Genomic DNA, 23,369 nt, shown 5'->3' with positions numbered 1-23,369 from the left:
ACAGTGTGTGTTGGTCCAATTACGGATGGGTGATGTCAGATTCCAGACATAGGAGCAGTCATACCGGTAAAGAGAGAAACATAGAGATGCATGGTAGCTGGGAGAACTCTCTGCTCTGCCAACCTCCTGTTTTTCACTACAGGACACATGAGCCTATTGAGAGACCAGGGAATCAGACACACACACTATCAATCACAGAAGGGGTCAGACAGTTGGAGGATGGGGGAGGTGGATGTGGCTACCTGGAGGAAGTAGTAGAGAATAAATAACCATCACAACAACCCAGTATACTCTGTACTCGATATTCACCACTCATACTGTTGGCTAAAGCAGTAGCACTACGTACATATTCAGCAGGGTGACAACATGGAGGAAACACCAGCCAGGATTTACACAGACAAAGTACCTGTTTGTGGTTTAACTACTGTACTCCCTCCCTCCATTCCTTCTCCTCTCTCCCTCATCTCTCTCCTCCCCTTATTCCCTTGCCCATTTGTAATGGGTTCTGTAAAGACGTGCCCAGGCTAATAATACTGATCCAAAATCACTGGTTTCCTTAATCAGACACATACCCCACCAATCTTCCGACCAATCAGGGGTTGTGTTACTGCCAACTTCCTCTGTCATCCAATCAGAGGTGTTATTGAAGCTGTGCCAGCTAACAAAAATCCTGCCGTTGGAAACAGAGCTGGCCTGTACCAATCCCCCCAGCCCTCCATGTGTGTATCATGCGCACCTCTGCCATGTGTGTATCATGCGCACCTCTGCCATTTGTGTATCATGCGCACCTCTGCCATTTGTGTACCATGCGCACCTCTGCCATTTGTGTATCATGCGCACCTCTGCCATTTGTGTATCATGCGCACCTCTGCCATTTGTGTATCATGCGCACCTCTGCCATTTGTGTATCATGCGCACCTCTGCCATTTGTGTATCATGCGCACCTCTGCCATTTGTGTATCATGCGCACCTCTGCCATTTGTGTATCATGCGCACCTCTGCCATTTGCACAAGTGTCCCAAAGCTGAGGGAGTGAAAATTATCGAGGGTGTAGAGGCAAATTCGACCCTCAGAAAGCCACTTCGACTGAGCTAGCCAGGCTTCAGAGTGAAGTGCTATCCCGACATACACTGCGATATGTTTGGAGTTTGCTCAATTTCTTACAAAAGAATGGAGAGGCGTGCCTAATTATGTCACCTGCATTTGTTTATGTCTGATTTCGAGACTTTACACATGTAATAGATGAAATACCTCCCAAATTAAATGTTTAACTGTTACTGATTGTAAAACAATAGGGGAGATTTGTTCATTTAAATTTCATGCTCGTTTCATTATTTAAAAGTGGAACATGAATTGGATCATTCAAGTCAAGACTGTGTCCCGCAGTTGATGGGTTTGTTGATCTCATCGCCACTCTCTGGAAGTCACTCTTGGAGTTTCGTCATCAACACGGAGGGCCCTCCGAGCGAGTTGGTGAGCTAGCTCAATGTTTTGACCTCCCACCCTTTGCCATTCTTAACTTCTCTCACCATTCTAACCTTTGACCCCACCTCTCCCACACTTCCCTACTCTTTCCCTCTCTCCCCCACTCCCTCCCACTTCCTCTCTCCCCCTCTCTCCCCTTCAAATCCCTGGGCTCTGAGTAAACATGCTACCCTTTCATCCATCTCTGGAAATAAACAAGGGATCATAAAACTATGCAATGCGTGAGAGTTAGGAGGGAGAGATAGAGTTCTGTCTGGTGGGCAGTGGCTGTGCGTGCCTGTTGAATGAATGAATGAATGAATGAATGAATGAATGAATTTATTTTCATGCCAAATCGCCAATTGGCAATTCATCCCTTATGGGAAAAATTGACACACAAACAAACGTTACAATTATTCACTATGGTAATTCAATTATCATTCTTGTTCCAGTGTTCTCTGCATTGCGCATCGCATAAAGAGTGAAAAAAAAGACAATAGTAAATAAGTTTATCCAAACAATAATTACATCCCTAGAGCAGTAAAATAATATACATACATACATACATACATACATACATACATACATACATACATACATACATACATACATACATACATACATACGATACCATGTACAGACAAAGAAAGAGAAAAAAATAAATAGAATTGATGTTATTGTTATTGTGTGAAAGACAGAGGGATTGACAGAGAGGGAGAGAGTATATGAGTGAGAGAGGGATAAAAGGGTCTAAAGCAGGTGTGGTTTTATGGTGTGTGACTCGTGTTATATTAAACTAGAGATTTAAACCCCAGTGGCTGAGTGGAAAATCACCTTGTGAACACACACATACACTCATGCACATACATGCACACACACACTCACAATTAATCCAGCTATTGATTGACTCATACCTCCAGCCCTTCCGAATGGTGGTTGGAATCTGGACAGCATAGGTCGGGTGTCCTGTAAGCGATCAGTATTTCTCATTACGAACCAATCGTCTTCTTGCGCCATAAGGGAACACCCTGCCACCCATGGAGCTCTCCGTCTCTGGGGGGAGGTAACTCAATCCCCCAAGGCCCACCTACTCCTCGTTTCCCTGGGGAGACTCCCCTGCCAAGCCCCCCTACCCCCCTGAATCAAACACCACATATAGCTACAGATAACCCAGCCCTGTGGTTGCTGGCAGAGAGGGCTACTGGATATAGAAACATCAACAGATTTCAAAAGGATGAGGGCAAAGGAAACTGAGAGCCACCCTCTCCTTGCTTACCCTCTTTGCACATGCATGCACACACACACACACACACACGCACACATCAGCAAGCACGTGCAAACACAAATACATACAAACACTCCTAGGGCGCTGGAATGTATTTGTTGTTGAGACAATCCCAGAAAAACACACTCTCTCCTGCCTTTTCTTCCTCCCCCTCTTTCTCTTTCCTCTCCTCCCTCCCTCTCTCCCTGCCCCCCTCTCACCTCTCCTCACTTTCCTCGCTCTCTTTCCCTCCCTCCCAGATTGTATAAATATCCCTGAACTGTTGAGAGGGACTCAGAGACCTGAGGACCCTGACCTGAGAAACAAACAGACCAGAACAGAGAGAAGAGAGGGAGAGAGGCAGACGGCAAGACAGCAGTAACACATTAGGGAAATAAAGTAAGATAAATAACAATAAGAAATAAGGAGAAGGAGAACATTTGGGCCAGAACTAAGTGAAGTGATAAAGGGGCAATCACCACAGCAAGACAGAGAAAGAAGAGCTGAAACACAGAGTGAAATAGGAGAGACATTGATGAGACAAAGAGAGTGAGCGAGACCAGAAGAACCGTGTCTAGTCTACATCTGTGTGTAGCCCACTTGTGTGGTTGTGTTTGTATCCACCATGTGGCTGCTGCTTAATGTTTGTGTGTTCTGTCTGCTGCAATATGGTGAGGGGCAGGACCGTGCCACTCTCTGGAGAGGCAACGACCGTAGCGGGCACTGCCAGTACACCTTCACCGTGCCCAGCCCCAGCGAGACCAGCTGCCCCCCTACAGCCTCCGGAGGACCAGAGATGGAGGGGCTCAAGACTAGACTCAGCCTGCTGGAGGTATTGGTGGCCAGGCTGACTGGAGGGGAGACAAGGGGTCCTGGGCATGGGGCTGGGTCCCAGGCTGGTCTGCAGGAGGCTCTGACCCAGGCCATGGGAGAGAGGAGCCTGTTGCAGGGAGAGAAAGAGCATCTGGAGAGAGATGTGGAGGGGCTGCAGAGGAGGGTGGAGGAGATGAGGAGAGAGACGGAGAGACTGAAGAGCAGACCCTGCTACCCGCAACCCCCTCTGGTGCCTCCCAGCGTCCCACTACAGGACAGTGGTCTGCGACTTGCCGGAGGTAAGTAAAAACATCTGTTTGTTCTGTCCTCCTTCTTCTCTCCTACGGGGGAGAGAAAGCTCATATGATTCCTGATTGAGACCTACACCACTTATAGACAGACTGTGGCATGTGGTGGTGTTCTCCAGTCCTGCTCGGAGACATACAGTTGAAGTCGGAGGTTTACATACACTTAGTCATTAAAACTCATTTTTCAACCACTCCACAAATTTCTTGTTAACAAACTATAGTTTTGGCAAGTCGGTTAGGACATCTACTTTGTGCATGACACAAGTTATTTTTCCAACAACTGTTTACAGACAGAATATTTCACTTATAATTCACTGTATCACAATTCCAGTGGGTCAGAAGTTTACATACACTAAGTTGACTGTACCTTTAAACAGCTTGGAAAATTCCAGAAAATTATGTCATGGCTTTAGAAGCTTCTGATAGGCTAATTGACATAATTTCAGTCAATTGGAGGTGTACCTGTGGATGTATTTCAAGGCCTACCTTCAAACTCAGTGCCTCTTTGCTTGACATCATGGGAAAATCAAAAACAAATCAGCAAAGTCCTCAGAAAATTAATTGTAGACCTCCACAAGACTGGTTCATCCTTGGGAGCAATTTCCAACTGCCTGAAGGTACCACTTTCATCTGTACAAACAATAGTACGCAAGTGTAAACACCATGGGACCACGCAGCCATCTTACCGCTCAGGAAGGAGATGCGTTCCGTCTCCTAGAGATGAACGTACTTTGGTGCGAAAAGTGCAAATCAATCCCAGAACAACATCAAAGGACCTTGTGGAGATGCTGGAGGAAACAGGTACAAAAGTATCTATATCCACAGTAAAACGAGTCCTATATCGACATAACCTGAAAGGCCGCTAAGCAAGGAGGAAGCCGCTGCTCCAAAACCGGCATTATAAAGCCAGACTATGGTTTGTAACTGCACATGGGAACAAAGATTGTACTTTTTGGAGAAATGTCCTCTGGTCTGATGAAACAAAAATAGAACTGTTTGGCCATAATGACCATTTTTATGTTTGGAGGAAAAAGGGGGAGGCTTGCAAGCCGAAGAACACCATCCCAACCGTGAAGCACGGGGGTGGCAGCATCATGTTGTGGGGGTGCTTAGCTGTAGGAGGGACTGGTGCACTTCACAAAATAGATGGCATCATGAGGATAGAAATGTATGTGGATATATTGAAGCAACATCTCAAGACATCAGTCAGGAAGTTAAAGCTAGGTTGCAAATGGGTCTTCCAAATGGACAATGACCCCAAGCATACTTCCAAAGTTGTGGCAAAATGGCTTAAGGACAACAAAGTCAAGGTATTTGAGTGGCCAACACAAAGCTCTGGCCTCAATCCTATAGACAATTTGTGGGCAGAACTGAAAAAGCGTGTGTGAGCAAGGAGGCCGACAAACCTGACTCAGTTACACCAGCTCTGTCAGGAGGAATGGGCCACAATTCACCCAACTTATTGTGGGAAGCTTGTGGAAGGCTACCTGAAACGTTTGACCCAAGTTAAACAATTTAAAGGCAATGCTACCAAATACTAATTGAGGGTATGTAAACTTCTGACCCACTGGGAATGTGATGAAAGAAATAAAAGCTGAAATAAATCATTCTCTCTACTATTATTCTGACCTTTCACATTCTTAAAATAAAGTGGTGATCCTAACTGAACTAAGACATGGAATTTGTACTAGGATTAAATGTCAGGAATTGTGAAAAACTGAGTTTAAATGTATTTGGCTAAGGTATATGCAAACTTCCGACTTCAACTGTATGTTTGCTGTACATCAAGTGTCTTGTGGTTTTGTAGGAGAGTCAGGAGATTCTGAGTTAACTGGAAGAGCTGAGTAAAAATGTGACGTACACACTCAATGATGAGGCACTTTCCTGTAACGGAGAGGATTCCACAGAAGTGTTTTTGTGGATATGTGTGGGTGTGTTCGTGTGCATGTCTGTGTTTGGGCAACACAAGGAGGTCGAAGTAGTGTCAGGTTTCTCAGCTATCTGTTTAAAGAGTGGAGGGAGGGAGAAGGTTCTAGAGGACAGCCAGCCAGGGTTAGTCTTTTATTTACAACCAGAGCCTTCTTTATGATGGTGCTTCCCTTAACTTCCCTCTACATTACCGGGGGGACGGGGGGACGTGATGCCGACGTGAGAAAAGACAAGCAAGACATGTTAGAGTGCCATTTCCATCTTACCTTAGGGCTTTGATGATGTTTGACTCAGACCATCAAGGGTGTTTGTGTGGGGAGGGGAGGGGGATTTATGTTGTCTCGTAAAGCTGACATTGCCCTCCACCACCACCACGTAAATCCTCCTTCCCCAACTCCCCATCCACTACCTCCCCATCCCCTATCCCAGTGCTGCCCTTCAACACACTCTAAACCTAAAAAGAAGTTAATCATTTCCCTGCATGGCTCTGTGGCATCTGGTTTGATCCTCATGTTAGCACTTGCAGGCTAAAACATTGTTCCACCTCAAAAAGCACAAGAACAAGGATTTCGACACCAACCATTTTAGATTGTTAAGAAATAATTTCTGATTTGGACCGAACTTCTTCCTATAAATAAGTAAGACATGAGGAATCCCAACAAAATGGTCAAAAGCGGACCCCCCACACCCCATGCCAATCCCACCCCAACAACAGTATACAGTATCAGTTCTTTTTTTCTCTATGTTTGACAAGTAGTATGGGGCTGTGGCTAGGGGTGTTGCTTCTCCATACTATGCCTTATATTCCCTTTGAATCTGGTGACCCCCCCCCCAGCTAAATTAGAAGTCGCTAGGATTGTTTACCATCAATTTGCATGAAAGTACCCGTTTTTGACCACTAGATGCCGCTGTGCTTGCTACTGTATACCGCCACACTTTTATCAAATTTGCTGGTCTCTTTAAATAAATCACATTCAGAGAGGAGGAAACACATGAAAAAGGGAAGAGAGGAGTAAACCGTTAAACCATATGTTTGTGTGTGTGCGTGTGTATGTGTGTGTGCGCATTGGCGCGTGTTATGTGCTCACACGAATGTGTTGAGGCTTGGTAAAGGGGTCCTTTGCGGGTGGGTTCCTGGCTTTAACAGCCAACCACTTAACAAACACACCATAAATCCCCTCCTGACCTCAGCTGATAGAGCTCAGTTTTACTAGACTAGTTCAAATACAGTAGGCTCTTTACTGGGTAACATCAAAACAGGCCATGTTATAACAGGCCATGCTTTAATGTCTCTCTTTATTGTTTAACTCAATGGGATTTCCTGGTTAAACAGTGGTTAGAAAGGGCTGGCCAGTCAGAATCAGGCATCTGATGTGAACATTGTGCCTCCACAATGACGTTGGTTTGATGCCACTCATATTGTTTCTGGAAACCTCTGTCCCCGTTGTGCCATAAGGTGTTCTTTTATCTGGTTTTTGAATCTGGTTTTATTGCTAGCTTGAGTTACCTGGGGTGGCAGATAATTCCATTTAGTCATGGCTCTATTTAATACTGCGTGTTTCCCAGCCTCTGTTCTGGACCTGGGGACTGTGAAGAGACCTCTGGTTGCATGTCTTGTGTGATACCGATGAGTGTCTGAACTGAGTGCCAACTGCTTGAACAGACAGTTCGGTACCTTCATAACATCAACACCTCGCACAAAGATCTCTAGTGATGCAGTCAATCTCTCCTCAACTTTGAGCCAGGAGAGATTGACATGCATGTCATTGACATTCGCCCTCAGTGTACATCTAAGTGCAATACGTGCTGCTCTGTTTTTGACCAACTGCAATTTGCCAATGTCCTTCTTTGCCGCACCTGAACACACAACTAGACAGTAGACCAGGTGCGACAAAACTAGGGCCTGTAAGACCTGTCTGGTTCACTGAGATATCAAGAAAGCACAGCAAAGCCTTATCATGTACAAACCTCTTCCCATTTTAGTAACCATTGACTCTATATGTTTTGACCATGACACCATGCTATCTAGCATGACACCCAGCAGTTTAGTCTCTTCAACTTGCTCAATAGCCAGGTTATTCAATTATAGATCCATATGAGGTTTAGGGTTGGTTTAGTCCCAAAAATGTTTTAGATTTAGTACCAGCCTATTGCTAGTTACCCATTCTAAAACTGATTGGAGATCTATGTTAAGGTTGTCCGTTATTTATTTTACTGTGGTAGCCGACGTGTACTGTATACTGTTGAGTCGTCCGCGTACGTGGACACACAGGTCAGTGGAAGGTCATTAGTAAACACAGAAAACAATAATGGTCCAAGCCCGGCTGCCCTGCGGTACACCACACACAGCATTCAACTTCCATTTAAGAAAACCCTCTGTGTTTTATTAGATAGGTAATTGTCCATCCATGATAAGGCAGAGGATGTTAATCCATAACACCTATGTTTTTCAGTAATATGTTATGATCGATGACGTCAAAGGCTGCACTGAAGTCTAACAAAACAGCTCCCACAGTCTTCTTATTATCAGTTTCTTTCATCCAATCATTCGTCATTTGTGTCAGTGCCGCGCATGTTGAGTGCCCTTCCCTATAAGCATGCTTAAAGTCTGTTGCTAATTTGTTTTCTGTATAATAACATTGTATTTGGTCGAACAAGATTTTTTCTAAAAGTTTGCGAAGCACCAGTAACAGGCTGATTGGTCTGCTGTTGGAACTATTAAAGGTTGCTTTGCGATTTTTGGTCAGCTGAATGCCATTTGCCTCCCTTCAAGCCTGAGGGCACACTCCGTCTTCTAGGCTTAGATTGAAGATGTGGCAAATAGGAGTTGCAATGTATTCCGCTACCAACCCCAATAATTTACCATCCATGTTGTCACTTCCAGGTGGTTTTTATAGATAGTGTGGAAGAGGTGAAAATATTACTACTGACTTTGCAGAATTCAAAGCTACAGTGCTTGACTTTCATTATTTGGTCCGTTATGCATGAATATGAAGGCTCAGCATTTGGTGTTTGCATGTCATGCCTAAGTTGTCTAATCTTGTCAACAGAAAAGTTATTGAAGTGGTTGGCAATATCAAAGGGTTTTGTTATGAATGAGCCATCACCCTCAATGAAGGATGAAGCTGAGCAAGCTTTTCTGCCTAGAATTTCATTTAAGGTACTCCAGAGCTTTTTACTATCATTCTTTGTATAATTTATCTTTGTTCCATAGTATAGTTTCTTCTTCTTTTTGTTTAGTTTACTTATGTTTAGTTACTGACTCACCTCCCCCTAAATAGATTCTGTTACGCAAGTTGTCTAATGGCTTAGGAAAAGGCACTGTTATTGTGGAATAAATGCTATCAACAACAGCCAAGCAAACAGACCCATGGTGAGTATGGCTGCATCCAAGAACAACAGCTCCGCTACACAGCCACGTGAAGGTGGACTGTGCCGAGAGATTGAGACTGAGGGAGACCTTCAGCCAAATATGAGCCTTTTATCTCCTCTCAGCTCTAATAACTCTAATAGCGCAGGGTCAGAAGGCTTGATTGGGCCATCCTCAGGGAGCATGGGTAGAGTGCTTTGGTGTTTCAGTCTGTGAGGACTTGCTGTGGTCATGATGTTATGCCAGATTTGCCCATATATTCATCAAACACACACGCACACACACACACAAAACAATGTGCCCTTGTTTACCTGAGATGATGAATGACCTTGCCCCCTGGGAACTGTTTTGTGGTTCAGGGAAGCGAGACTCTTTCCCCTCACCCTCCCTCACCCCTCCTCACCCCACCACCCTCCTCTTCCCATACCCTTCTGCCTAGAAAGCATCCATTGACCCAGGTCATACAAGACATGAACAGAAGCAAATGTAAATGACCATTCTTATTGGGCAAATTCAGGCAGTACAACTCTTTTCTTCCGTTTATGCCTGTTGAACGTGACTCTGGTCTCCCACCCTTCACTCCTCACACTTCTCCTCCTCCTCCCCCAACTTTACCCCAAACTCACTCCTTCTCCCCACATGTGTAGTACTTACTATAGAATGTTGTAGTATACTGTAGAACAGTGTTTTCCAAACGCGGTCCTGGGGCCCCCCTGGGTGTATGTTTTAATTTTTGCCCCAGCACTACACAGCTGATTCAAATAATCAAAGCTTGATGATGAGTTGGTTATTTGAATCAGCTGTGTAGTGCTAGGACAAAACCCAAATGGGAAACCCTGCTATAGAATACTATAGTAAATACTAAAGTATTATTCACAACAAAAACACTACACTTTTTTAACTATAGTAAATACTACTTTATTAAATGTGCATGTACTCTGTCCATTCCCCTCCCCCATATCGCAATTTGTGCCACCCATAAGTGAGAAACCTACATAGACCATATATTGTGTTCCCTACAGTTTATAGAAGAGAGTACAAGCTCTGAAATATTCGTTCAGACCCAAGTCTTATCTACTTACCTACCTACTTACAGGTTTTGGAAAATGTGCTCTTTTAGTATTTCTCCAGTAGGGTTCCTGAAGGAGAAAGCCTCCACTTCTATGTCAAAGATAATAAAAACAAAAACACTATAGTAAATACGACAGTGATGTCCGCAAAGACACTACAGTAAATATTACAGTATACTACAGTCTGCAAAAACACTGCAGTAAATACTTCAGTGTACTACAATCCCCAAAACTACTACATTCATTATTACAGTATAATCTACAGTTTTCCTTTAATATGGTATTTATACTATAGTTAACTGTAATACTACAGTATGCTACAGTGAATACTACAGTAAAGTCTACAAAAACACTACAGTGAATACTATAGTACTTATACCATAGTATACTATAGTATTTTTTCATTAGGGTCTCCATCAAAATAGGAAATCAACATCAGTTTCCAGAGGCTGAGACTAACATGTTCTGCATCATTATGGCTCATTAGGAGCCAGTAAACTCTTCTCTCACACACACACACACACACACACACACACACACACACACACACACACACACACACACACACACACACACACACACACACACACACACACACACACACACACACACACACACACACACACACACACACACACACACACACAATTATGAGGCTGTTAACATGTTAGCATCCATCACTGTTAATAGACCCAGTCAATGCTGCTGTTTATCAACACGGGTGAAGTGTTTAGTTTAGAATCTCTCAACTGTAATGGTTCTCTGAGGGGATGGAGGGGGGGGCAGAGGAGAGGGGGAGTGATGGGTGAGGCTTGGGTGAATTTTTGGCCTTGTTCCAGTTGAACTAAACTGGTATGAGGAATGGCTAACTGTGGTAGCAAGGCAGGTCTGGGGCTTCAAGACTAAAGGTTGCGTGTGTGTGTGTTCAACAGTCCGGCAGACTCCACAGCAGCTGGGAATCCACTCAGGAGTGTTTGTTTTCTCCTCTTACATTCCCTGCTGTCAGTAGTGCTGCCAGAGACCCCCTCACCACTCCCAACACACACACAGAGACCCCATGGCTGGCTGATGTAGGCCGCTCTGGGCTCGGTGGTCACTGCATGGTCAGGGTTGGTGCTGCCAGTCAGTGTGTCCATTGTACTGTGATGTTAAAAAGTGTGTGTGATTCTACATCCATGATGTGTTTGCAGATGCTGGTGTTCCCTCTCACCTGGTATCCAGTGCTGGAAGACAAGGGGACACTGGCAGTTTGAGAGGTAAGCTTCTGTGGTACCACTGAGTATGTGTTTGCATGTGTGTGTACAAATATAATTTCAACAGAATGAATAAAGTGAACCAATAAATAACAAATATCCCAGTTTTACCACAAAATTAGTATAATTACAAAAATATGCCATAAGATAGATTTCAAATACAAGCAGACTAGTTAGGCCATGAAGTAATTTCAACATCTAGTTTTGGTTGAGTTGTCAACTAATGTGAACTCAATGTGAAATCAACAAAATATGTCACCATGTTATTGGGTAACCATGTCATTGGGTTTAGGTTCAAAGTTGGGTGAAAAAAATACAAAATTCCCTTCCGTTGATGACTTTTTGCAAATCCAATCACTTTTCCTTCTTTGATTCAACGTCATCACATTTAATTTTTTGGTTGAAATGATGTGGAAGCAGCGTTGATTCAACCAGTCTTTGTCCAGTGGGCAGTGTCCAGTGTCATGGACAGATGTGCTAGGAGGTGCTCAATCTGCTCCTGAGGGTTGCTGTGTTGCAGTCATCACACCTGCAGCTGGAATGTGTAGGCACTGTGTCTCAGGTAATACATTAGGGGTAGATTGTGGTAGTACTCCACAAGCCGCTTTACCTTCTCCAAGCTACTGCGGACTCTCTGGTGGTGGTAGGTTGCCAGCGAGGTACTGCTCCAGTTCAGTTTCAGTCAGAGCATGTTGTTGTCGCAGGGCATCGATTAACTCCAAAACCGTGGGGTTTGTGGGACCAGCAAGTGCCCTGAAGGCCCGATGCCAATCCTTCACTGCTTTATTGATCTCCACAAAGTCTTGCTGCTTGACAGCATCGTAGTAGTTCCACATTTCGAAAATAAACATACCTATGGCAAATGCCGGTGCTCTTTTGGTGAAGACTCCTCAAAGTGATCTCCAGTGCCCAATGTATGTCCCTCAAAGTGATCTCCAGTGCCCAATGTATGTCCCTCAAAGTGATCTCCAGTGCCCAATGTATGTCCCTCAAAGTGGATCACAACTTTGCGCAGCTCCTGTTCGTCAGAGGATGTGGGGATTATCAGCTTTTCCAGATCTCCATAGCATCTCTCTACATCAGCGTCGGGGAGTAGTGCACTACATGTAATTCAACTAGTAATTGAATTATATTTTGCAGTGGCTTAGTGGTAGAGGCACTGAGGAATTCAATTCAAATCTTGGTGGTAGTAGTTAATAGAGTTTTTGCCATGTAGCGTTATAGCTAACTACTAGAACTACACAGACATTTTATTGCAAAAATAAAATAAAATATTGTAGAAGTAAGCAATCATTTCCTTCATTTTTCGGCATCAGACCTGCCTAATTCTCACTTGAAACATAGTTTTTGTGTTTAATAGGCTAAATTATACATTCTGTTAACATCTGACTCGAGAGTGATCTGTTCCTACAATTTGTAGAAATTTCTGATTTAGATATAGTTTAGATGTAGTGAACAACTTTTTCAAAGTAACTTTAGCTAAGTGTACTGTTTTTCTTAAGGGTAGCTTAAACTTCTTCCAGTGTGAAGTAATTGGTAAACTATATTTTCAGAGTCCCCAACACTGCCTCCAACGCATGATTGTACTATATGTACTGTATCTCCTAAAAAAGATTAAATATAAAGACATAAGATGAATTGCATGTTCAACTCGACATTACTGTCATTTTGAAAATGAACCCTTTATACAACATCAATAGTATGCTAATTGTTGATGCTTACCTCAGACTTATAGGGCAGTAAAATACAGGCTGCTGGAATCACGGTCGACTGTCGCAGACCCAAAATGGTGTACGACTGCCGTAACGAGGGTGGGGCCGCTTTGAATGATCCGTCTGCACTGCCCTACATAGGCAAAGTGCAGTAACTACAAATCTGGTTAAAAAAAATGTCATATTATAATGTGATTAATGTGGTATTTATTTTTCGGACACAAGAACAAGCCAGTCGATTAGGATATATCATGAAGTACCAGAAATTGGTGTCAGTCTAGATATTTTGCAGTAACTTTTTTTTACGTACAGTAGTTACTGCACTTTGCCTTTGTAGGGCAGTACACACCAGGACACGGACTGGCACAGGAAATCCAAGTTAGGTGTCGTTGTGAAGATGAGAAACCTGTCTTTTCCTGGTCCGCTGTCATGCTGGAGGAATAGCTCTCCACTCGCTGTGCCATGGTAGCTCTCAGGGATGAGCAGGTTGTAGAGGGTCGGTACAGGGGCACCTGGTTGTTCAGTAGGTCCTCCTTTTCTAAAGGCCAGGGCTTACTCAGGCAACAACAAAAAAATCCTTATTTTTATTGGAGAATCGTTTATCAGCAGATATTTGCATTCAACCGTTTAGTGCGCGATCAGATGCGCCCGAGCCCATTCCGTTGGCGTTATGTGCCCATTCCGGGGGATATATAGCTTGGTCACATAATCAAAACAGAATTAGCATGTGCAAACTATTAGGTGCAGCTCATTTGCACACCCACAGTTACAGTTGCACAGTTCCTTTAATAATCGTGACTGTATTGTTTTGCTACAATCACTTGCAATGAGTATACTTTTTTTCATGAGCAATGAACAAACTAGGCTGGTTGTTTGAGATGTAATGATGAAAAACGAATGAAAACCACAAAATGTGCATTTGCCTATCTTTCTAATCATAGTCTTTAATAAACATGAGTAAAACACATCTACTCACAAAGCTCTACATTGTGGAGGTGATGTATGTTAGTGCGGGGCTAGAACTAAAGCCTGCACAGTTCCCACTCTGTAGCTCTCTCTCATAATTATGCAATGCATGTGGCGGAGGCAGAACTCGACACCCCAAAGCCTGTGTCTCAATCAGAGCTTCTCAACGTTGTACCACCGGTTGTTTTCTGACGTCTCTGTCTGTCTGTCTGTCTGTCTGTCTGTCTGTCTGTCTGTCTGTCTGTCTGTCTGTCTGTCTGTCTGTCTGTCTGTCTGTCTGTCTGTCTGTCTGTCTGTCTGTCTGTCTGTCTGTCTGTCTGTCTGTCTGTCTGTCTGTCTGTCTGTCTGTCTGTCTGTCTGTCTCCCCTCCCTCCCTCCCTCCCTCCCTCCCTCCTCCAGACCCAGCATGGCGGAATGGTGGCAATGCAGGGTTCCAGGAGTTGAAGGCTGAGGTGACTGAGATTCCTGCTCCTAGTACTGAGGACAGCACAGGTGAGACACACACCTGGATATATCAAATTGGTCATTAACCCGATGCGGTTCCAACAGTCCCAATACTATTACCCATTTACCCCTTCTCCACCCCTGCACAGCTGACCCTGCACACACAACACTTCCCCCCTGCTGACAGCCCCAAAACAAATATTGCTATTAATACACAGGCAAGAATAACACTAAATGCCAGGGCAATACCAGGGCAAATACCAACACCAGAACATGAGGGACTGCATGTGTTTCTATATGTTAAGAGCCTGACAGGGAGAGATCCACTGAAGCTCTACTGAACACACTGAGGGGCACAGCTATGATAGGATTATCTCCACCATACGCGTTTACCTCGGCACATTTCCCTTGCAGTTTCTGTCACATCTAGAAAAACTGAAACGTCGACAAAATACACATGTTGAGATTCATGTTTGTGCTGGAGTTATTCATATCGTTGATGACCGTGCCTGTATATAATTATATAACGCCCCCGCCCTTACACACACAGCACTCTGTCTTGAATATCCTAAAGGTATTTTAGGAAGAGGTAAATATACAGCAGCCTGATCATTTGCTCAGTGAGAGGCTTGAAGTGGTGGAGGATTCCTTCCTGTATCTGATGACTCTCAGCTCAGCTGCTCTTCTACTAACCCGGTGCCACACACACACTCATAGGGCTTGTTAATTAGCAGAGATGCCAAACCGTTGTCGACCTGCTATCTGTCTCCGTTATGAGAAATGATCATCTCTCAGATCTTTCAGCAGCCGTTACCTCTTCCCTCCATACCCCTATCCAAAAACAGGATTTACCACAGATTATCTCTACACACACCTCTCTCCTCTGTCTCTCTCTCTTCCAGGGTGCATCTCAATAGTAAAAAATAGCATTGTCACCCCTGACATCTAATGACCTGTCCCTATAACTGCCCCCCCCCATCTACCCATCTCTCTTTTCATCTCTCTAACTGCTCTCTCTCTCCCCCCCCCCCTCCTCTCTCCCAGGCTGTGGGGAGTTGATATCAATAGGAGAGCCAGTGTCCCATCGTAAGGCTGATAGTATAGCTGGTAAATATGGGGTATGGATGCAGGATCCGGAGGCTGTGGCGCCCTACGGAGGGAAGATGGTGTGGCGCATCGATACAGTGGGGTCAGAGGTCAGACAGCTGTTTGGTTACGAGGACATGGACCAGCTCTCTAAAGGCTACCCCTCAAAGGTGGGTGACTGGACTGACTGGCATGGGATAGACCTAGAGGCTAACCTTAACCATTGATCTAAGATCAAGTTACCTTACCCCCTAACCAACCCCACCTTAACCATTAAGGGATGATAACATATTGATGTATAATGTATAGTGTGACCATTGACCAGACTGTATTATCATTATTTATTTCAAGGTGTTGCTGTTGCCGGAGCCAGTGGAGAGTACAGGAGCGACTCTGTACCGCGGCTCTCTGTACTACCAGCGCCGCCGCAGCCGCACCCTGCTGAGGTACGACCTGGCATCTGAGAGCATCGCCGCCCGCCGAGACCTGCCCCACGCCGGCTTCCACGGCCAGTTCCCCTACTCCTGGGGCGGCTACACCGATGTGGATCTGGGGGTGGACGAGCAGGGCCTGTGGGCCGTCTACAGCACCAACAAGGCTAAAGGAGCCATCGTGGTGTCCCAGCTGGACCCACACAACCTGGCGGTGAAGAGGAGCTGGGAGACCAGCATCAGGAAGAACAGCGTGGCTAACGCTTTCGTCATCTGTGGCCGTCTCTACACGGTTGCCAGCTACACTGCTCCCAACACCACCATCAACTTTATGTTCGACACAGCTACTGGCCAGGGGAAGCAGGTGGCGCTACCCTTCAGGAATAAGTACCGCTACAACAGCATGGTGGATTATAACCCTGCCCAAAGGAAGCTGCACGCCTGGGACAACTTCCACATTGTCTCCTACGACGTCAGGCTGGGTCACCAGTAGAGAAACTCACAACAAAAACCTTTCAAAAAGACTTTCTCTTGTCTTTAGAGCAGTTAGTGTGGTAGTCAGTGGTTAGAATGCTATTATTTACCACCTTCATCAATGTGAAGGTTTAGTAGTTACCAAAACTGGCCACAGCAGTGATTGAGATTAGGCTTTTTCAAGCAAATTGTGTTATGAATAAAACCCCCTGCAGGTATCTTGTTTGTGGGAATGTGGGAAGGCTTTTGCTGTGGCACAGTCCACAAACATGTTTATAGAGGAATTATTTTTCTACTGTTTGGTTGTCAGAGATTGGCTTTTATTGTGTTTTGATGTATAGTGTCGAAAGGGAGGTGAGGGGGCAAAGAATAAATAATGAAGTGTACTTCTTGCATACTGTACCATTGGTCATCATACAAACTGTATTGTGTATAAAACTCCTTCTGACCTGTGCATTGTACACCACTATTACATTATGTACAAATTCATACAAAGGTCAAATAAAAGTTATCCATTCTAAATAACAATGACTTGTTTATTTTTGTGTAAAAATCAATGACTTCTAGTAGGCACACATGACTGATAAAAGTGTCTGCTAAATGGCATATATATATATAGTACCAGTCAAAAGTTTGGACACCTACTCATTCAAGGGTTTTTCTTTATTTTTACAATTTTCTACATTGTAGAATAATAGTGAAGACCTCAAAACTATGAAATAACACATGGAATCATGTAGTAACCAAAAAGTTTTAAACAAATCAAATGTATTTTATATTTGAGATTCTTCAAAGTAGCCACCCTTTGCCTTGATGACAGCTTTGCACACGCTTGGCATTCTCTCAACCAGCTTCATGAGGTAGTCACCTGGAATCCATTTCAATAAACAGGTGTGCCTTGCTAAAAGTTAATTTGTGGAATTTCTTTCCTTCTTAATGCTCTGGAGCCAATCAGTTGAGTTGTGACAAGGTAGGGGTGGTATACAGAAGATAACCTTATTTGGTAAAAGACCACATCCATATTATGGCAAGAACAGCTCAAATAAGCAAAGAGAAACGACAGTCCATCATTACTTTAAGGCAGGGGTCAGTCAAGGTCTGTTAATCTGGAACATTTCAAGAACTTTGAAAGTTTCTTTAAGTGCAGTCGCAAAAACCATAAAGCGCTATGATGAAACTGGCTCTCATGAGGACTGCCACAGGAAAGGAGGACCCAGAGTTATCTCTGCTGCAGAGGATAAGTTAGAGGATAGAGTTAACTGCACCTCAGATTGCAGCCCAAATAAATGCTTCACAGAGTTCAAGTAACAAACACATCTCAACATCTGCGTGAATCAGGCCTTCATGGTCAAATTGCTGCATAGAAACCAATACTAAAGGACACCAATAAGAAGAAGAGACTTGTTTGGGCCAAGAAACACGAGCAATGGACATTGGTGGAAATCTGTCCTTTGGTCTGATGAGTCCAAATGTGAGGTTTTTGGTTCCAACCGCTGTGTTTTAGTGAGACGCAGAGTAGGTGAACGGATTATCTCCGCATGTTTGGTTCCCACGTGATGCATGGAGGAGGAGGTGTGATTTGGTGGTGATTTGCTGGTGACACTGACACTGTCTGCACACTTAACCAGCATGGCTACCACAGCATTCTGCAGCAATACACCATCTCATCTGGTTTGCGCTTAGTGGGACTATCATTTGTTTTTCAACAGGATAATGACCCAAAACACACCTCCAGGCTGTGTAAGGGCTATTTGACCAAGAAGGAGAGTGATGGAGGGCTGCATCAGATGACCTGGCCTCCACAATCAACTGACCTCAACCCAATTGAGATGGTTTGGGATGAGTTAGACTGCAGAATGAAGGAAAAGCAGCCAACAAGTGCTCAGCATATGTGGAAACTCCGTCAAGACTGTTGGAAATGCATTCCTCATGAAGCTGGTTGAGAATGCCAAGAGTGTGCAAAGCTGTCATCAAGGCAAAGGGTGGCAACTTTGAAGAATCTAAAATATATTTTGATTTGTTTAATACTTTTTGGTTACTACATGTTTCCATGTGTTATTTAATAGTTTTGATGTCTTCACTATTATTCTGTCATGTAGAAAATAGTAAAAATAAAGAAAAACCCTTGAATAAGTAAGTGTGTCCAAACTTTTGACTGGTACTGTATGTATATATATATATATAAATATGCTAGGAGGATGATGATCACTCAGTCTCATACCCTCATAAGGGGAAGAAATGGAATTCCTTCCATATCAGTCACCAACTAGCCCTCCATCCATTCAGGTCTTTCATGTACTTTATGTGAAGACAGAGCTAAGGCCTTGGACCATAGAGGCCCATTTTAAGAACATTCCTTCACAGGTCAATGTTGACTGATTTTAGTGGAGATGTAGGTTGACTTGTTAGTTAAGTTGTTTTTGCCATCAGCTGCATTCATGATTGTTTGTCCACACTTCCACTCCTGAGACCTTTGTTGGAGAGGGGGGGGATGTGATAAGGGCAAAAGACTAAGAAAAGGGGAGTGGAAATGTGACAAACAGGAGAGAAAACATTGAGTTACTACTTTAAAGAGATCAAACTCAGAAAGACAGAATATTTGTGGTTTATTATACACTCCTCTTGGGACACTCCACACACTCACAGAGCCTGCCTCTCACAAATCACAAATACTGTAGTCTTGGCTTGGGGACTGCACTTTAGAAAGCAGAAAGTCTTGAACTAGAACCACATTTTGGTGCATAAAACCCACATAATCCAGATTTGATGAGCTCTTTCAGTTTGAGAAAAGCAGATTCAGTGTTCGATACAAGCGACTTGACTCTGAACAGAGAATAAACCAAATCCTTATTTTTTGATAAGGTACAAAAACAATTTATTTAAGACAAATTATGGAGGACAGAGTGTGGTCTAAACCATTGGCAGATGAGGTTAGAACTTGCTGACCAGTGTGGAACTGTCTAATCTGCACAAGTTTGTCCCTGTCTGATTGGTTAGCTGAGTCCTGACTGTTTGTTGAGCGATTGGTCAGACTAGGTAGAAGTTGCCCCTAACCACAGATGCAGAGTCAGATACGTTTTGTATCCTCCTGATGGAAAAGGTTAAGAATGGGGGTAGGGTGGTCTGACCCTAGATCAGTGGTTAGTCGTTCTGTTTCTTCTTCTTGGTGTCTGGCATGCCATTGTCGTTGGCCTGAGAGGAGAAGTGTTCGGACATGGCTGCCAGGGCTCGGTACCGATGGGATATTGTGTTCTTCACCTCCTTAGGTAGCTCAGCATAACTACAGGGACCAGAAAGAGAATGAGAGACGCAACAATCAATGAGCTGGCAATAATCACTTTCATTCGTTTTCTTCATACTGATGTTGTCAATAAATAAAATAGTCATCTACTGCCCCCCAGTGGTATAGTAGGAGAGTAATAAAGGAGTAATAAAGTGTGATACGGAAAAACACAGACTCCTGCCAGTAAAATAAAAGTCCTGCTTACGTTTTGTCAAATCCGTCTGGCTGGAAACAGGGGTCCCATCCAAAGTCTCTGGGGCCTCTAGGCTCTACAATGTGCCCCTAAACAATTAGGGGAAAAAAATACATGTTTATCAAAGCAAGCATGCAGAGTTAGTGTGGCTCAGTTGTAAAGCATGGTGCTTGCAACGCCAGGGTTGTGGGTTCGATTCCCATGGGGACCAGTACGAAGAATTACGACCAAGGAGCTAATCGTGGACTACAGGAAACAGGGGGGTGAGCACGCTGCACCATTGAGAACATCTTGACTGGCTGCATCACTGCACCACCCTCGATTGCTTGGCGCCACAATGGGTGTTGCGGACAGCCCAGTACATCACTGGGGCCGAGTTCCTTGCCATCCAGGACCTGCCATCAGGCAGTGAGAAAGGAAGGCCTGGAAAATTGTTTAAGACTCCAGCCATCCAAGCCATAGATTGTTCTCTTTGCTTCCGCATGGCAAGCGGTACCGGAGCATAATAGTCTGACACCAACAGGCTCCTGAACAGCGTCTAGCCATAGCCCATCCAACTACCTCATCCCCATACTGTATTTATTTATTTATCTTGCTCCTTTGCACCCCAGTATCTCTACTTGCACATTCATCTTCTGCACATCTACCATTCCAGTGTTTAATTGCTATATTGTAATTACTTTGCCACCATGGCCTTTATTGCCTTACCTCCCTTATCCTACCTCATTTGCACACACTGTATATAGACGTTTTCTACTGTATTATTGACTGTATGTTTGTTTATTCCATGTGTAACTGTGTTGTTGTTTGTGTCGAACTGCTTTGCTTTATCTTGGCCAGGTTGCAGTTGTAAATGAGAACTTGTTCTCAACTAGCCTACCAGGTTAAATAAAGGTGAAATAAAATACAAATTAAAAATAAGACTGCTGAAATTTGGTCAAAAATCTTTCATCTGTTGTAATGGCAAGGTATATTATGGGATTAATGTGGTATTTAGTTTTCCTGACACAAGAACAAGCCAGTTGATCAGAATACACCATGGAGTATCATAAATGGCTGTCTGTCTAGACAGAAAAATACTTTGAAATCAGATTTTGCAGTAAAATAAATGACGTAGTTACTGCGTTTTGACTTTGTAGGGCAGTGTACATCTTTTTTGTTATTTCTTGTGCTACATGGATATTGATTACTGCATTGTTGGGTTTGGAGCTTGCAAGAAAGGCATTTTACTGTACCTGTGCACATTACATAAAAACTTTCCATTTGAAACTATATTCTGACCTCAGTTATCCCTCTGAAGAGTTGTACTGGCTCCTCTTTCCCTGGACAGAAGGCAAAGGTACACAGAGCCCAGGCTGACTTATCTTCAAACCCAGCCAACATCTTATACAGACCTGGATAGAGGGAGGGATGGTTACACAAACTCAAACCCAGGAGATTGGTGGCACCTTAATTGGGGAAGACTGGCTCGTGGTAATAGCTGGAGCGGAATGGTATCAAATACATCAAACACATGGTTTGATGCCATTCCATTAGCTCCGTTCCAGCCATTATTATGAGCCGTCCTCCCCTCAGAAGCCTCCACTGCACACTAAAACATTACATTTAAGTAACTGTACTCATTCATTCACAGATGAATCATGATTTACCTTCAGGCCTAAGTTTATCCAGGAACCATTTTCTACACACACACAAAAAAAAAAGATCAATTTTCAATAAATGAATTGTCATATTAGAGAATCTGACCACAGGCTCTACAGAGAGGTTATAGAGGCCTACTCACATGTAGGGTCCTGGTAGACCTCCCATTGCTCTGAAACAAAGACATGTGTCCTCCACTATGACTGGCCCATCAACCTGAGATAATAGACACGGACAAACCAGGTCACATGAGCATTTCTACACGTATCTCTTATCCAGACCTCATTACAACAGTACACAGAAAAGAACAGTCCACAACGACACACCTGTTTTGCTGCTTCCTTACACTTCTGTATAGAGATCTCGTCTGGTTCCCCCTGGTATTCAGGCACTGAGAAAGATGGACAGTAATTTAGTCCCACATGAAGACATAACAGAGATGTATGGATTAGGTATACATCTATCTCGTCATTCCACTGAGAAAGTTAACTCACAGTCAATCTTCTTGGACACTAGTTTGTAGGGAAACTTGTCCCCCAAGATCTGAATCACCTGGTTAGACAAAGGACAGCAGTCTTTTATGATGGCATGAACTTGTGAGTTGGTCTGCAGTGTTATGTGTAAGGCTGGCGGCGCGCCGCCCCCCGCAGATCAATTCCACCCAACCCCCTCAAAATGATGATGATTCTTTTTTATGAACCCAGCTGGGGTCTCAACTTACTGTTTAGAGTTAGCATAGTAGAATACACAAGCTGCAATAAAAACATGGATTGTGTATCAGCAGTTTTTCTCTTATGTCTGTCACTCAATTAGCCCATGTCTGTGAACATTTTTTAGATTGGTAAGTTAGTCTCGCGTCCAGCTATTTAAACTTGAAGTAATCATGGTCGAATTACAGACTCATTGATATTGTTAGTCACTTTCACTCAGATATCATATTAAAAACGGCAAACATTTATATCCACCCTATAGCAGTAACTACAAATCTGGTTAAAAAAAATGTCATATTATAATGTGATTAATGTGGTATTTATTTTTCGGACACAAGAACAAGCCAGTCGATTAGGATATATCATGAAGTACCAGAAATTGGTGTCAGTCTAGATATTTTGCAGTAACTTTTTTTTACGTACAGTAGTTACTGCACTTTGCCTTTGTAGGGCAGTACACACCAGGACACGGACTGGCACAGGAAATCCAAGTTAGGTGTCGTTGTGAAGATGAGAAACCTGTCTTTTCCTGGTCCGCTGTCATGCTGGAGGAATAGCTCTCCACTCGCTGTGCCATGGTAGCTCTCAGGGATGAGCAGGTTGTAGAGGGTCGGTACAGGGGCACCTGGTTGTTCAGTAGGTCCTCCTTTTCTAAAGGCCAGGGCTTACTCAGGCAACAACAAAAAAATCCTTATTTTTATTGGAGAATCGTTTATCAGCAGATATTTGCATTCAACCGTTTAGTGCGCGATCAGATGCGCCCGAGCCCATTCCGTTGGCGTTATGTGCCCATTCCGGGGATATATAGCATGGTCACATAATCAAAACAGAATTAGCATGTGCAAACTATTAGGTGCAGCTCATTTGCACACCCACAGTTACAGTTGCACAGTTCCTTTAATAATCGTGACTGTATTGTTTTGCTACAATCACTTGCAATGAGTATACTTTTTTCATG

General features: G+C 43.7%; 2 protein-coding genes across 2 annotated transcripts; one reads left to right on the top strand and one right to left on the bottom strand.

Moving 5' to 3' along the window:
- The first annotated feature begins 3,009 nt into the window (after nt 1-3,009).
- LOC106584271 (myocilin) lies at nt 3,010-17,109 on the top strand. The gene is made up of 5 exons (XM_014169326.2): nt 3,010-3,840; nt 11,409-11,474; nt 14,549-14,641; nt 15,638-15,849; nt 16,031-17,109. Exons 1-5 carry the CDS (start codon nt 3,354-3,356, stop codon nt 16,601-16,603), a joined length of 1,431 nt encoding a protein of 476 aa, XP_014024801.2. The 5' UTR covers nt 3,010-3,353; the 3' UTR covers nt 16,604-17,109.
- Nucleotides 17,110-19,173: 2,064 nt separating this feature from the next.
- On the bottom strand, nt 19,174-22,352 carry LOC123729809 (inosine triphosphate pyrophosphatase-like; the record flags this gene model as incomplete). Its single annotated transcript, XM_045705907.1, has 7 exons — nt 19,174-19,864; nt 20,073-20,149; nt 21,342-21,454; nt 21,710-21,741; nt 21,844-21,917; nt 22,028-22,092; nt 22,196-22,352. Coding segments are annotated over 7 exons (657 nt in total), but the record flags the coding sequence as incomplete, so codon positions are not given.
- Nucleotides 22,353-23,369: the final 1,017 nt, after the last annotated feature.

This window comes from Salmo salar, chromosome ssa23 (assembly GCF_905237065.1).
Source record: "Salmo salar chromosome ssa23, Ssal_v3.1, whole genome shotgun sequence".
Taxonomy (NCBI): domain Eukaryota; kingdom Metazoa; phylum Chordata; class Actinopteri; order Salmoniformes; family Salmonidae; genus Salmo; species Salmo salar.
Note: the sequence above shows the minus strand (reverse complement) of the source record. Positions and strands in the feature narration are given on the sequence as shown.

Coding starts and splice junctions, on each gene's coding strand:
- LOC106584271 (XM_014169326.2), top strand. CDS start 3,354: ATGTGGCTGCTGCTTAATGTTTGTGTGTTCTGTCTGCTGCAATATGGT. Junction 11,475..14,548: donor GGACACTGGCAGTTTGAGAG/GTAAGCTTCTGT, acceptor TCCCTCCTCCAG/ACCCAGCATGGCGGAATGGT. Junction 14,642..15,637: donor TAGTACTGAGGACAGCACAG/GTGAGACACACA, acceptor CCTCTCTCCCAG/GCTGTGGGGAGTTGATATCA.